This window comes from Pelodiscus sinensis, chromosome 19, assembly GCF_049634645.1.
Source record: "Pelodiscus sinensis isolate JC-2024 chromosome 19, ASM4963464v1, whole genome shotgun sequence".
NCBI classification, from domain to species: domain Eukaryota; kingdom Metazoa; phylum Chordata; order Testudines; family Trionychidae; genus Pelodiscus; species Pelodiscus sinensis.
The window spans coordinates 15076723-15092444 of NC_134729.1; the positions used below are offsets into that span (position 1 = coordinate 15076723).

The 15722-nt window shown below is 44.8% G+C and overlaps 1 protein-coding gene across 1 annotated transcript; it reads left to right on the top strand.

The window, feature by feature from the left end:
* The first annotated feature begins 2892 nt into the window (after nucleotides 1-2892).
* Nucleotides 2893-11403, top strand: LOC142818978 (syncytin-2-like). Its single transcript, XM_075902527.1, has 2 exons — nucleotides 2893-3466; nucleotides 9228-11403. The coding sequence occupies exons 1-2, from the start codon at nucleotides 3444-3446 to the stop codon at nucleotides 10150-10152; spliced, it is 948 nt and encodes a 315-aa protein (XP_075758642.1). The 5' UTR covers nucleotides 2893-3443; the 3' UTR covers nucleotides 10153-11403.
* Nucleotides 11404-15722: the final 4319 nt, after the last annotated feature.

A 15722-nucleotide genomic window follows, 5' to 3' on the forward strand; every position in this document is an offset into this window, starting at 1 on the left:
CTCTGGCCCTCTCAGAGACTGCATCTAGATTGGCATGCTTTTAATGGAAAAGTTTTCCGTTAAAAGCATTTTTGGAACACAGCATCTAGATTGGCATGGACGCTTTTCCACAAAAGCACTTTTTGGGGAAAAGCGTCCGTGCCAATCTAGACGCACTTTTCCGCAAAAAAGCCCTGATCGCCATTTTCACGATCGGGGCTTTTTTGCGGAAAACAAATCTGAGCTGTCTACACTGGTCCTTTTGCGCAAAAGGGACTTTTGCCTGAACGGGAGCAGAATAGTATTCCGCAAGAAGCACTGATTTCTTACATGAGATTGTCAGTGCTCTTGCAGAAATTCAAGCGGCCAGTGTAGACAGCTGGCAAGTTTTTCTGGAAAAGCGGCTGATTTTCCGGAAAAACTGGCCAGTCTAGACACAGCCATCCTGTCTGGGCCATTGCAGGCTCCGGCTGGGGAGGTAAGGGGTGTTGCTCTCCAGGAGTGGGACCCAAGTATCTGCCTGGCACTGCTGCCAGGACACCGTTTGACTGGAACATGTCATGCACACATGCCCATGCAAAAGCCACACACCACGCCAAATGCTCACATGCAGGAACGTGCTGCCATGGCACCGTCTGACTATCATACCCCCTCTCTGTGCACTCCTTAGGCCAGGCCTGGGTCTGGAGTCCCAGCCCTGCAGGTATGTGCATGGCCCTGCTTGCTTGGCCCTTAGAGCAAGGGGCAGGTTTGTGTCTGTATCCACACGCTACTGTTGGAGTCACTGAACCAACACTCTGCGTGGCAACGTTTTCCAGTCCATCGCCATTCTAAGGATGTTGAAGACTAGTCGACTAGTCAACTACAGCCTCTTCCCGACTTACGAACCAGTTACGGACCAAGCAATTGGTCGTAACTCTATTCGTTCGTAAGTCAGACCCCATAGAGTTACATGCGACCGCACTGTTCGTAAGCACAGATCGCGTTCGTAACTCGGGGTCCGCCATTTACGACAGCTTCGGTCAACTGCGAACAGTTGTAAGTTGACCGTTCGCAACTCAGGGACCGGCTGTGTCCGATAAGCATTTGCTTATCAGATAGTAAAGTTGACTAGTCAACCCCCCCACCTTGCTGCCTCTATGACCTTAACCCTATGCTCAACAGAATATGAACATTTATTTCAAAATTAAAAGGTTTGTATATTTCTAGGGTAAAACATACATGGCTACGTCTACACTGGCATGATTTTCCGGAAATGCTTTTAACGGAAAAGTTTTCCGTTAAAAGCTTTTTTGGAAAAGCGCATCTAGATTGGCAGGATGCTTTTCTGCAAAACCACTTTTTGCGGAAAAGCGTCCATGGCCAATCTAGATGTGCTTTTCCGCAAAAAAGCCCCAATCGCCATTTTCGCGATCGGGGTTTTTTTGCAGAAAACAAATCTCTGCTGTCTACACTGGCCCTTTTGCGCAAAAGTTTTTCGGAAAAAGACTTTTGCCCGAACGGGAGCTGCATAGTATTTCCGCAGAAGCACTGACAATCTTACATGAGATCGTCAGTGCTTTTGCAGAAATTCAAGCAGCCAGTGTAGACAGTTGGCAGGTTTTTCTGCAAAAGCAGCTGATTTTGCGGAAAAACTTGCCAGTCTAGACACAGCCCAGAGGTTTGGCTTGTTTCAGTACACACAGTTAGGCTGCATCTAGACTGGCATGATTTTGCGTAAATACTTTTAACGGAAAAGTTTTTCCGTTAAAAGTATTTGCACAAGAGAGTGTCTATACTGGCATGTGCCTTTGTGCAAAAGATTTGCTTTTGCGCAAAAGGGCCAGTGTAGACGCTCTCTTGTGCAAGAAAGCTCCGATGGCCATTTTAGCCATCGGGCTTTCTTGCGTAAGAAATTAACGTGGCTGTTTACACTGGCCCTCTTGCGCAAGAATACTTGCGCAAGAGGGCTTATCCCTGAGCAGGAGTGTCAGAGTATTTGTGCAAGAACCACTGATTTTGTATGTTACAAAGTCAGTGTTCTTGCGCAAATACTCGCGGCCAGTGTAGATAGGCAGCAAGATTTTGTGCAAAAGCGGCCTTAGGTCCCAGCCCTGAAGATGGGGGAAAGGGTAGCTCCCAAGTCATTAGTCCCAGCCACTTCCTTTCAGCTTAATGCTGTTGCTACTCTCACCCCTCCCCAGGCTAAAAAAGTGCATTGAAACTGATTGCATCTATGAGATGGACCAGATCCAATTCTGCTCCTGGTCATGCTGGTGTACATCCAGATAGATTCCCTTAGCCTTAGTTGATTTACTCTAGTGCAGGGGTGTCCAAACTTTTTTCAGAGGGCCAGATTTGATGAAGTGAACATGCGTGAGGGCCGACCATTTTGCCTGACATTCTTTGAACCATTAAAATTAAATGCAAATTAACTATCTTATGCAAAGTTTATTGCAAACGGCATACTTTTCATTTCGTCACATGGATGACAAATCTAAACAGGTGTTAAATCACTCTGCCTTTCATATCTGAAGGCCAGATGAAAAAAAAATCCAGGAAGCTGAAATATATGTCAGGAACATTGTAAAGTACATTACATATTATTGGTAATAAAGGTTGTCTGTCAACTTTTAAGTTCAAAAAATATGAACAGGAACATAACACCAAGTATACATGTTGTGTCCAAATATATTTATAACTGATTTAGACCAACTGACATTAACTGAGATTTTACAATGTATTCATCTCAATACATATGGATTCGTTGGGGGCCATAAATGACAGATATTGCCAAATTACCTGTGGGGCCGTATTAAACCGGAACACGGGCCGCAATTGGCCCGCGGGCCGGACTTTGGACATGCCTGCTCTATGTTGTAAAGCAGGCTTTTTCTGTCCACGGCCTTCGCGTATAGCCCATCCTGTCACACAAGGCCCCTCACACAAAACCCAGATACTCAGAGGAGCATGGGTAGCACAATGCAGTTTTGTGAATGGAATTTGATCTTATAGGCATTCTGGGACTCACAGGCGCCAAAAAATAGGGAGGTGAGCATGACTAGATAGTGCTTACAGATAAGCCTCATTTGACCGTTGCTTGACCAGTCTTAGGGGCAAGGGGAAAAAGTAAACATAGGGTAATAAAACATAATTGTCTAACACTAACTATGCCCCATCTGGTCCTGTCCACGAGGGGATCACGCATACATCACGAAAATTTCTATAGGGCAATATTGTCATACTACCTCATCACTAGCCTATCAGGCCCTGCCAAATGCAGACCCTAGCATGGCACAGACACCGAAGTTTTGTATAAAAGACCCTCAATTCCTTTGTTCGACGGAGGTTCCGTATATTGAGGGCACGTGTCTTTTTTTTGGCCCGGCTAAAGGATTGATCACCCTGAGGCTGCCTCCCCACCCTTCGAATCAAATATAGGGGTGCACGAGTCCTGAGCATGCTCCGAGTTCTAGTGTGTCTTTATGTTGTTATCGTTTCTGGATTTGTAAGTATTGCTTAAATTTATTAATTGATGGTTTAGTTAATAGTTAAGTTGTATTAATTATATCCTATAATCCTGTGAAGTATAAGTAAGTCATATTAATTGTATTGTATAGATAGTGTGATTTTGTGCTATGTGAAAGGGTTAAGCTTTAGCCCAGGTATTAGTGTTAGAAGAAAAACCTTTGAGTTGTCAACTTGTAACAGTAAAAAATCAATGACTAACTCCACCAGCTGTCCTAAAGTGACATTGGAGGGATTGGCTGTGGGTGGTTCTTTTATTATCATTATTTTGGCTTTGTTTTTTGTATTTTTTATTTGTATGCTACGTTGTCTTAGGCGAATTAGGGATAGTGGTTTGATATAAGTGAATTGTAATCAAAGAATTGTAATCAGTTGGGTATAATTGTGCCCAAGCTTTTCTACGCTGTAAAAGTACTAAGCAATTGCTAGTTCAAACACCTACTTGTTAATTGCTGGTTTTGACCACTTAATAAATATCATTTGTTTCACCATCATCCAGTAGTTTTCACTGGGTAGTCGGCTTTAACCCTTGAGGCTCCCATCACATCACCGAACCAAGGTGTAACATGGCGTCACGAACAGGATGTGGTGAATGCCCCTGGGCAAGCAGACCCCCGAGTGAAACTCAGGAAGATGTATTCAGCCACTTAACATATCACAAATTGGGAGATAATGAGAGTAGTGACCCCCCGATGATTTTTAATATAAAAGTGGGGATTGGGCCGGTCTCAAAAACATGGGCGGCCCCCCTAACAATAACTTCTCTGGGATGTTTGTTAAGGACACACCACTCCATCACATTTTATCCGGAAGAGGAGACAAAAGCCCCCACCTGTGTAACAACAGGATCAAATGGGGACGAAACAGATCCCATGAAACTTTTGACCTCTGCAGAAAAGGTTTTAAAGAAATCTGGTAGCCACGTGTCATCAACCCTCCCTGCTACTTCTGTTACCCATGGTAGTCCAGGGCATACTCTCTTAATAGAGTTAGTTCAAAAGTTAGAAGAATCTCGAGAGCAAAGGAAATTAAAGCCTGATAAATTTAAACCTGAGAAAGTAGCAGAGGTTTTGTGGGTTATGTTGACAAAAACCCTCAGAAAGCTGGACTCAAGCCATGCAGCACTAAGTTTTGCAGCATGCACTGCCCAGCAAAAGAGTGAGGCTAACGATTTCAACCAAAGTATGGATGTGTCTGATATGCCCCCTGAGGAGAGAGCTGGGTTAGCTGAACCCCCCCCTTATCCTTGGGAAGCTCTCGAAAAATTAAAAACACCAAGCGCTCCACCTTTAGTAAAAGAACCCGAGGTGGAGGCACTTCCAGTGACTGTCACAAAAACAACTTTTGATGCTGCAACAGGACTTACTAACCGAGTTACAGTCCTACGCACCCGATCCAAAACTGAATTAAAAACCCTCTTAGAAGACACACAACGTAATGCAGGAGAGCCCCCCGTAGTATGGTTAGGACGAGTAACCTTAAATAATGGATCAGAGCTTGTAGACAAAGAGGAAGCAGAACACCTAGTAAGAGCCCCTAACTGGAGTAAAGGGGCAGGTAACACCTCACTAGTTGTAGGCAACGCAATATACCCGATAACAGTCCCTGGATTAATAAACTTAGTGTTAGGCGGGTCACTTCAATCGGTAGCTATACAGCAAGGAACTATAGTTACCAAAGAAGATTTAATGTACGCTTGTGCAGGCTTTAGCATTATGTTCTGGGATCCTCGGGCAGTCCCGTTAGGGCTTACGCCTGCGCAACAAGCGCGACCAAGCCCCTTTAGATTTATTATGGACCCGAGCCAAATTCCTTTAAATGGAATGGCCATCCAGACAGCAGTAGATGGCATGGTAAGAAAGGACCCAGGAATTTTGATGTGGCTCCGCACGGTGGAAGGCTACAGCCTCCCTCACATATATCAAGTGGCGAACCAAATAGAGATGCCCAGACCCCAGACAAAGGAAGCATTGCTGGCTGACATGAAACCAAGAAATCAGCTGCCCATGCGATCCAAATATGAAAAAGCACTGTTTGGCTTTTTGTTGGGCCAAGGGCTCACGAAAGAAAAACTTAGGACCATGTCAAAAGAGGAACAGGAAAACACTGCTGTAACACTGGGTTGGAAAACCCGGACCCCCACTGATCAGCTTCCAAAAAACGAGTAGAGGCCGAATGTCATCCGGCCGACTGGGAACAAAAAGATTCTCGCCCTTATGTAAAACTGCAAGTTAGTGAGCAAAAGCAGCCTGTTAAATTTTTATTGGATACAGGGGCACAAGTTTCTATCATTACCCCCGATGTCCCTCACGAAATTACAGGAAAAAAAATGTGGGTACAAGGCTTAAATCAAGCCGCCCAAACCTCTGTTGTGAAAATAATTGTAATGGGAAAGGGGAAGCCGTATGTAATCAAGGCGCTGTTGGGCACAAAAAACTTGCTGGGTATAAATGAAATTCGGAAACTCCAGTTAAAACCCGCATTGTTCGAAGCCCTACCAGCCGAGGCAGGTCCACCGGCACATGAACCGGAGCTTGTAAATGAAAAACCCTGGCCATATAAAAACATCCCTACCCCACAGGAAGGTATCCCACATATCAGAGTTTTGCTGGAACAATTAATAGAGGAGGGAAAACTGCAAAAGGTGTATGGGGGCAAGTATGTGTCCGCCGGATGGGGCATTAAAAAACCCCACTGCTCCCCCAATAGCTTAAAATACAGGCTGGTAATAGATTACCGCCGAGCAAATATGCAGATTCAAAGTGTACCCTATGTGTCAGCTATGACCATTACCGATATCCAGGCTGATTTAAGAGATAAGCGGTACCAATGGGGTGCCACCCTGGATTTAAAAGACATGTTTTATCAGGTACCCATGCATGATCAAAAGGGCATCTTAAACTTTAGTTTCGAGGGGCAGATATATAATTGGAAGGTCTGCCCGCAAGGGTACAAAAATTCGCCCAGTATATGTGGTATGCACTTGCAAAACACGCTTGATAAGGTAACAGTCCCCAAAGGCACAAAAGTATTGCATTACGTAGATGACATTTTAGTCTTGGGAGAGACACACGAGGGGGCCGTTGCCCTGCTCCGTGCTGTCAAAGCAGCTTTAAAGCGAGATGGATGGAGAGTGAATGAATCTAAAAGCAGTAGTTCCCCAAGCCTCACTTTTCAGTTTTTAGGCATACAAGTATCACAAGATAATACGCAGATAACCCCCCCAGAAGAGAATCCTTTTAACCAGTGGCTGCAGAAATCCCCCAAAAAACGGAAGGAGGTTCAAAGCTTGCTAGGGGTGATTAATTATTACAGAAGTACATTACCCCCGGAGGCTGCAAAGCATTTAAAGACGCTGCAGCTGTGTATCAGGGGAAAAAAGGATGCAGTAACTTGGGGGGAAGAGGAAGCAGAGGCATTAACCCACATAGCCACTTGTGTAATGAGTCCAACTCCGATGGCGCGAATTAACCCCGAAAAGGGTAACATAGCGGTTCGGCTTAACTGGACCAACTCACACTTAACCCTGCAGGTGGTTCAGGGTGGAACACTGGTACATCAGGCCCTAAAATGCTTTAGCACAGCCGAACATGGGTATGGACCCTTAGGGAAGTTGCTATTGGCTCTAAAGTTTGGAGAGTCTTGGGGAAGGAAATATTGGGGCACTGTGTTTGCCCCTGGAATAAAAGCATTAGCGTGGCTAGATGAGGTTCCCCCATATGACTTTAATGGACAGCAGTCAACATGGAAGGACCTTATGTTCCGAGCCAAAAATACCTGGTACACTTGGTTAAGAGAGGACTCCCCCTGCATGGAGGAGGAGGCCCGCGATTTCCCCCCGTTTGTAGAAACTCACCTAGACCCATGGTTAGTCACTGACGGGAGCACAAAGAGACGTGATAAAGCAGGCATGTATTGTCTTAAGTGTGAGGAAATTGAGATCACTCTACTCCCCCAGGGAACCGGAGCTCAGCTGGCTGAAGCTGAAGGTTTTCGAATGGGATTAGAGCATGTCTTTTCAGTCCACACAAAGTCTGATATTCCTGTTGTAGGTGTAGACTCACGTTATATAGTTAGTATTATTACTGGACACGCCCGAGCCCAAAAGGACCCAGAGTTTTGGGATTCCCTCTTACGAAGGGTAAAATCTCATTGTAAAAGGGGCTATGTAACACATTGCCCATCGCATAAGTCTAATACATTCTGGGCCCATGCTTTCTTAGATTACTGTTTACAGAATGAGGGGCCAGCCGAGCAGCCCGTGGAGGCCAGCGTAGCTGATTCTGAGACCTCCCGGGGGCAAACCAAGCTAGCCGAATGGTTGCATAGGGAATGGGGGCATTTTGGGCCCCAAAAGAACCATGATCGGTACAAAGCCCACCTGGGCCTTGAAAAACCTGATATTTCTTTAAAAGATTGGGAGCAGGCCAGCCAGCATTGTTTACAGTGCCACAAGGTTAAGGCCATGAATCATATTGCACACACTTCATCCGCCTTTTCCAGCCAGTACTTTAAGCCAGGAGAAACATGGCAAACGGATCTAATGGGGCCACTCCCTGGTGCAAAACAGTACCCAAAGGCCCTGGTCATAGTGGACCTCGGAACCCGACAGCTGTGGTGTGCCCCTATGAAAAGAACACACGCTGTAGCCGTAATTACAGCATTTAATGCATGTTTTAGTCATTGGGGCCTTCCAAAAGAGGTCCAAAGTGACGGAGGCCCACCATTTAATTCCAAAAAATTGGAAAATTTGTTCTGCCAGCATAACATTACTCACCACACACATCTCCCATATCACCCCGAGAGTAATGGTGTGGTGGAGCGCAAGATTGGCACCCTTAAGAATACAATACGTGCCAGCAGTAAACACCCAGATTACAAAGGGTGGCATTTGTTACTTTCAGAATCGCTTATAAACATTAATGCAGTTTGTTCAAGGTGGCCCGATCTCGTCCCTCGTGTATCACCTCCGTGGCTGCCCAAATATCAAAAGGATGACCTAATTTGGGTCACCCAGCCAGATGCCTCTACCGCCCGAAAGCCCGAACCTGCTGTGGTCGTAGGACCCGGCAAATACCCTAACACCTACTGGATAAAAGAAAAAGAAAAGCAACAGCAAACCTTAGTTCATCACAATTGGTTAAGCAAGCGATCCTAACAAGCGACCGAGGCGCGTGTGTTTTTGTTTTGCAGGATAATCAGTCAACCATCGAGGCATGGATGAAGGCGTATGCAGTCCAAGGAAACGTAACAGACTGTTTAGTCTGCTCTCTTCCAGTTCGTCACGTTGGTGAACCCCCATTTTTTGTTGCACCCATTTATCTTAATTTTTTCACTCCACATCCAACATGGAGCGCCAGCCTCACCCATTATCCTTTTTCCAAACGAGCTGCCACTTTAGATTCCCTTTTGTTAACATTGCCCTATGCTGCTAATCCACCACTGTCTACTCACTTTTGTATAGATTTACCAGGCATACCGTATAGTATGCAAGAAAACTCAGAACACTTTTATATTGGCTCCCCCATTTACGTTGGTTTTCAGCCTAATTGTGCCTTTTATATGAATATCTCAGGAGTCTTTAACTCAACCAATCACAATGTTACCAAAGATTGGTACAATAGCACAAACAATGTTTTTGGCTGGAACCTAACCAGTATTTTGTACTATGATAAGTATCAAGAAACTAATCCACAGGTTACTCCTACCCCTATTCCGTATCCCTTTTTGTTTGCAAACAGGAATTTTATGTGTCAGACGGAAAGTAATCGCCACGATGATGGTGGTCTGCGCATTACTCCATTCTATTCATTGCCTGGTGCTTATATAACCATCGTAGATGTAAATAATGAACTAGCTCCCTGGTGCAGTGACCATCCTCGCCTCCAATCGTTGTACCCGGGACACTTCTGGCTTTGTGGAAATCAAGCCCATTCTCGGTTGCCTATTAATGCAAAAGGACGCTGCACTTTTGGCCATGTAGCCGTTCAAGGAGGAGGCATTTATGTACAGGACTCCTCACTGCCTCGTTTTGTGGGGCGGAAAACCCGCGATTTGTCCTCACTCTGGCAGTCGGTAGGCACCTGGTTTGGAAAAGCAGCTATAGCAATATCCACCTGGAATCCTGTTGGAAATCTGATAATGCGAGAACAACTTGAATTGAATGCCCTGGCTATTGAACGCCTCGGCAACCAAACAAGCAAGGGACTAAAACTACTATCAGATAAAATTGAAGAAATACGTGTATATGTTATGCAAAATAGATTAGCTCTTGATTACTTGTTAGCAAAAGAAAATGGTTTTTGTAGTTGGTTAGATGAGTCACAATATGGTTCTATGTTTAAAGATAAATGTTGTATGGAAATTAAGTCAATTGAACAAAATGTAAGTGATGTAATTGAGAATATTGAGCAAATTGTAACGGATGTCAGGGAATCGCGCACCTTTTTCGGACTGGGATGGCTAGCCTCATGGTTTGGTTTAGGACGATACAAAGAACTTTTTGTTTCTATTTTCATCACATTCATAACATGTATTGTTTGTCTTGTTCTAGGATGCGCTGTTTTAAAAGCCTGTACAAAACGCATTGTTGCGCAAGTGCTTCTCGTTGAAAGAAAATCTTTACTTGGTGCCGATAAAGGCGATGAGGACGAGGAGGAGGTATAATTGGTGGCGTTTGGGCCGCTCGGCCATGGCCACGGGGGCATGTTGTAAAGCAGGCTTTTTCTGTCCACGGCCTTCGCGTATAGCCCATCCTGCCACACAAGGCCCCTCACACAAAACCCAGATACTCAGAGGAGCATGGGTAGCACAATGCAGTTTTGTGAATGGAATTTGATCTTATAGGCATTCTGGGACTCACAGGCGCCAAAAAATAGGGAGGTGAGCATGACTAGATAGTGCTTACAGATAAGCCTCATTTGACCGTTGCTTGACCAGTCTTAGGGGCAAGGGGAAAAAGTAAACATAGGGTAATAAAACATAATTGTCTAACACTAACTATGCCCCATCTGGTCCTGTCCACGAGGGGATCACGCATACATCACGAAAATTTCTATAGGGCAATATTGTCATACTACCTCATCACTAGCCTATCAGGCCCTGCCAAATGCAGACCCTAGCATGGCACAGACACCGAAGTTTTGTATAAAAGACCCTCAATTCCTTTGTTCGACGGAGGTTCCGTATATTGAGGGCACGTGTCTTTTTTTTGGCCCGGCTAAAGGATTGATCACCCTGAGGCTGCCTCCCCACCCTTCGAATCAAATATAGGGGTGCACGAGTCCTGAGCATGCTCCGAGTTCTAGTGTGTCTTTATGTTGTTATCGTTTCTGGATTTGTAAGTATTGCTTAAATTTATTAATTGATGGTTTAGTTAATAGTTAAGTTGTATTAATTATATCCTATAATCCTGTGAAGTATAAGTAAGTCATATTAATTGTATTGTATAGATAGTGTGATTTTGTGCTATGTGAAAGGGTTAAGCTTTAGCCCAGGTATTAGTGTTAGAAGAAAAACCTTTGAGTTGTCAACTTGTAACAGTAAAAAATCAATGACTAACTCCACCAGCTGTCCTAAAGTGACATTGGAGGGATTGGCTGTGGGTGGTTCTTTTATTATCATTATTTTGGCTTTGTTTTTTGTATTTTTTATTTGTATGCTACGTTGTCTTAGGCGAATTAGGGATAGTGGTTTGATATAAGTGAATTGTAATCAAAGAATTGTAATCAGTTGGGTATAATTGTGCCCAAGCTTTTCTACGCTGTAAAAGTACTAAGCAATTGCTAGTTCAAACACCTACTTGTTAATTGCTGGTTTTGACCACTTAATAAATATCATTTGTTTCACCATCATCCAGTAGTTTTCACTGGGTAGTCGGCTTTAACCCTTGAGGCTCCCATCACATCACCGAACCAAGGTGTAACACTCTAGTGTAACAGAGATCAGGATCTGGTTTGGGGTTTTTCAGATCTGTCCAATTGCTGAGGAATTTTACTTCCCAGCAAGACAAGGACAGAACAGACGTAACTTTAAATGGCTACCACAGTATCCCATGGCCTAATTTTCTCGATTCCCTGGACATGGGGCGGGAGAAGAAGGCTCAATTCACCCTCCAACCCCAAATTACTCCATGAGATTCTCATGGATGGAACCAGGCCTTGCCAATCTCTGCTGTTGCCCTCTTGCATCTAGCTCCTAGGTGAAAAGCCAACTCCTTGCTCTCCCTCTAATCCACCTCCAAAGAATGGAATCTTGTGCACACAACAAGGAAAGTTTTTACCGGGCCTTGCAAGGAGACAATCTGCCTTGGAGTGGAGCAGGAGAATGAGGGGCGTAAAGAGAGAAGCAAATTGACAAAGGCTAAGAAGTGACCCATGAACACTCTCCCAGCAAGGCCCAACAAACTTTTCAAAAAAGGGCTGTTTTTTCAGAAGGCAGGAGAAAAGCAAGGCCCCTGAGCCTACAAAGTGCCAATTAACAGTCAGTTCCCCCTCCCCCATGCTGCCCCCCCATCTTGTGTCTTGCAGAGCACTGACAGCTCTGGTGTCTGGGTTAATACCAAAAGCCTTTGGAAGGGGAATTAGAATTCTCCTCCCTGCCCCTCTTTGTTTCAGGGGGCACGTTTCCAGTTCAGTGGGCATTCAAAGGCTAATCGAACAGGACTTTCCCAATGGTGCGGCTGCAGCACAATAAGTGCTCTGGAAATTATACAACTATTGGGAGAGGGGCTTTTTGGGAGGGGACTTGGCAAGGGGGGACACCCTGGAACTAACCCCTCCACCCCAGCACCCGTGCCTGCTCCAGCTACCAAAAGCAAATTTCTTGCCCAAGAGGAGAAAGGAGAACATGTGAACAGGAGAAATAATTCACTGGGGAGGGTGACCACTGTCCCCGCCCACCCCCAGCTGCAGATTGCATCTGCAACCAGTCCTGGCAGCGTGAGGGTTGGGTTGTACCAGAATATTCAGGATTTCAGGCTTGATGAGGGGACACAAGGATTGCCAGAGAACTGGATATCTGCTCATCTCCAGAATATTCCAGGAGTTTGTTTAATTTGTCAAGCCAGCACCAGCCTCAGGCCTTCTCTCATACCTTGCGGGTGCAAACTTCAGCCTCACAGAGGGCTATGCTTTGAGAGACCAGTGTTCCCCATAAGCTGAAAGCTTGCATGGCCCCCCAGGAGAGATTCAAATGCTGACTAGCTGATTAGCAGAGAGCACACAGCGCCCACATCTGGCAGCATGTGTTTCTACTACTGGTGCATATCTGCACATGTTTTGGTGCACATAACAAAATTTATTCTGTACATGGATGGAAGAAAGGAGAGGGAATGTTGAAGGAGACACTGCATTTGTTGCTCTCCCGCCCTCCCTTCTTATTTTACTAGCTACCATGTAAATGCCCTCTCCATCAACAATGAACTTGCTCCTGCTCCCATCTCATTCAGTGGGAGTTTTGCCACTGGCTGGTGTGAGACTGGGATCAGGGCCAAAAATATTAGGTCTCAGCAGTGTTCTCTGTAATCTGTGTGCTTGGACAGCTACTCAGGAGAGATTCTAATGCCACCCAGCTGATTAACAGAGCAACCACAACTAGGTTTGTAGTTCTCCTGCTGGTGCATATTTGCATATGTCTCAGCGCAGAAAAAAAATGAATTCTGCACGTGGATGTAAAAAATCCACACATGGATGGAAAAGGTATTGGGAACATTAGGTCTCAGGCCCTTGCCCAATGAAGTCATGAGTGTCTTCACTGAGCACTGGTTTGGGTCCTTTGTTTTGGATGGACCATAATCCATTCTCAGGTGTCTTGAGTAAGACCCCTCTGGGTGCTTGTCCTATAGCGGGGAGGGGAAGGGGGGAGAATCATGTCCAAAATGCAGAAGAAGGGATTCTTTTACAGCAGGTTTATAGTGCAGAGGTCAAAGAAAGTAGAATGAGGCCCAGCTCCAACAAGGTTGGAAAATGCAACCGAAGGATTTAAGGAAACTAAATTCTTCCAAACTGACTCTTGCTGAAGGATGAAGACTTGCAAGAGTCTGTTCAAAACTGAGGTCCATTCCAGGCACTGCTCTGTCTACATCCTAGCCAGGTGACTCATGCTGTAAGCTCCCTAGTGTAAACTCAAGTCACACCAGTGCAGCATGATTTGCACCAGTGCACCTAGAATGGGGTGCATACCAGCAGAAATGCATAGATGTACATTATTTCTTTGAGAAGGGTGTTGCACCATGCATCTGAAATCCCAAGGTACATATGTAGATATGTATGCACTGCTGATGTGTGTGTGCAGTTGGGCTGAGAGGGAGTGAGGGGGCCCATGGTTTAGAGATTATCTTGCTGGTCCTTAACGTAGAGAGGGACACACCAAAGATCCCCCTCTGTAGCATTATAAACCTTTGGACTAATCAGCCAGATTCCTGCAGCTTCCTTCAAAGCTGGGGCTCCCGGTGGCTGCAGACAAAGCACCAGAGGTTGAAACTAGGCGCACTGCCATTCAGCCGACCAGGCAGAGTGAATAACTTATTATTCCTCTCCTGCCATTCACAAGTTGCTTCCCTCTGAAGATCCAGAACTGTCAATGCACCTGGCATAAAAGGGTGTTTTCTCCACTACAGGGATCAAATGCTGGGGGTATAGACACATTTTAAATACCTCATTTCCTTCCAGAGTGTGGGGGCTTTCCCCCTACCATCCACCCCTTTTATTTAGAAAGAAAGGACGAAAAAATGTATTGTTGGGATTCTATGGTGGTTCTGGAATCACTTCAGCATGTGGCCAAAGAGGTTTACATAGAATAGAAATCACAAGGGAAAAGGGAAGGAAAATGGGATGTTGGAGGGAAGTTATTGTTGTTTGTTATGTTTATTTCAAGCACCCAGAGGATTGAAGCCCCATTGTGCTGAGCATTGGACACAAACATGTTACAGTAGAAAGTCTGACCCAAATAGTTTTCATCTAAACAGACAAGACCAGGGGAAAGGGAGTTATGCACCCAAAGAGCAATCAGTGATTGTTAATGATTGAGATCCAGCCCTGTTAGTCTGGTGCAGCTGAAACAAAAGACAGGACTATGCAGCACTTTAAAGACTAACAAGATGGTTTATTAGGCGATGAGATTTGTGGGCCAGACCCACTTCCTCAGATCAATATGTGGAAGAAAATTGGCATGACTATTTATACCAAAGTGATACAATCAAAAAAGTGAACATCTAAAAATGACGAATCAGGTTTAAGAACAGAGATGGGGTGAGGGGGGAAGGTTACTATCTGTGAGTGTTATGGTAGTTTCATCATTATTGTGGGGAAGGAGAGGGTATTTCATTTTGTATTTGCTTTATGCATGTACATATATACAAATACACTCTTTGTGGTTCTCTTTCCCACACACACACACACACACAAACACCACTAACATACATAACACACACCGCATTCTAGTGTATCAGTCACACAGTCACTTGCACATACCACCCGTACACCACATACACACAACATAGATGGCATTACAGGCACATCCCAAATAGCTGCACCACACCATGCATTTTCATATTATCTCAAACATACACTGACAGCTACATCATCATGTTCACGGATAACCATGTTAGATGTTTAATGAGCTAAGGAAGGAATGCATGCAAGGGTTAGCTAATGGGAAAGACTAGTGAGTAAAAGGGCAGAGCTGTTGAAAAACAAAATTTTTCTTACGTGGGAAATGCCAGCATTTCAAATTAATTTCTGTTCCATGCTGGAGCAGGAAACTGAAGCATGAAAATCTTTGTGCAAAATGAAAGAAATCCCAAAAGTTTCCAAAAGAAAATGACAGGCCAAGAAAATGCTGCATTTTTCTTAGCGGAACTAAACAATTGACCCATTAAGAACAAAACAATTTTGAATCCATGCATGAGAAATGAAAAAAAATTCCTTTAAAATTGATGTTTTGATCAAACATCTTGTCCATCTGTCCATTTCAATTCTCCTGCACAGAAAATTGAAACATTCCATTACTGTTTTCCCCATGGAAAATGACAGAAAAAACATGGGAGTTTCTCAGCTGAAAAATCTGAACTGTGCAGTGGGCCCAGCAGGGGTCTCCTCCAGCCTGGCTGCAAGCTGAGCACCCCCATTGAGTCAGCATCTATGCCCAGGGATGGAATGTAGGTAAGAGTCATGACTGCTTGTTCCCAATCATACAATATGGGCTCTGGGGTGTCAGGCGCAGGCCTGTCCCTGCCA

Excerpts from the sequence above, each read along its gene's own strand:
- LOC142818978 (XM_075902527.1), top strand. The coding sequence starts at position 3,444 with ATGTTGTTATCGTTTCTGGATTT. Across the intron at positions 3,467-9,227 it reads TTGTTATCGTTTCTGGATTT|GAATTTTATGTGTCAGACGG; the intron begins GTAAGTATTGCT and ends GTTTGCAAACAG.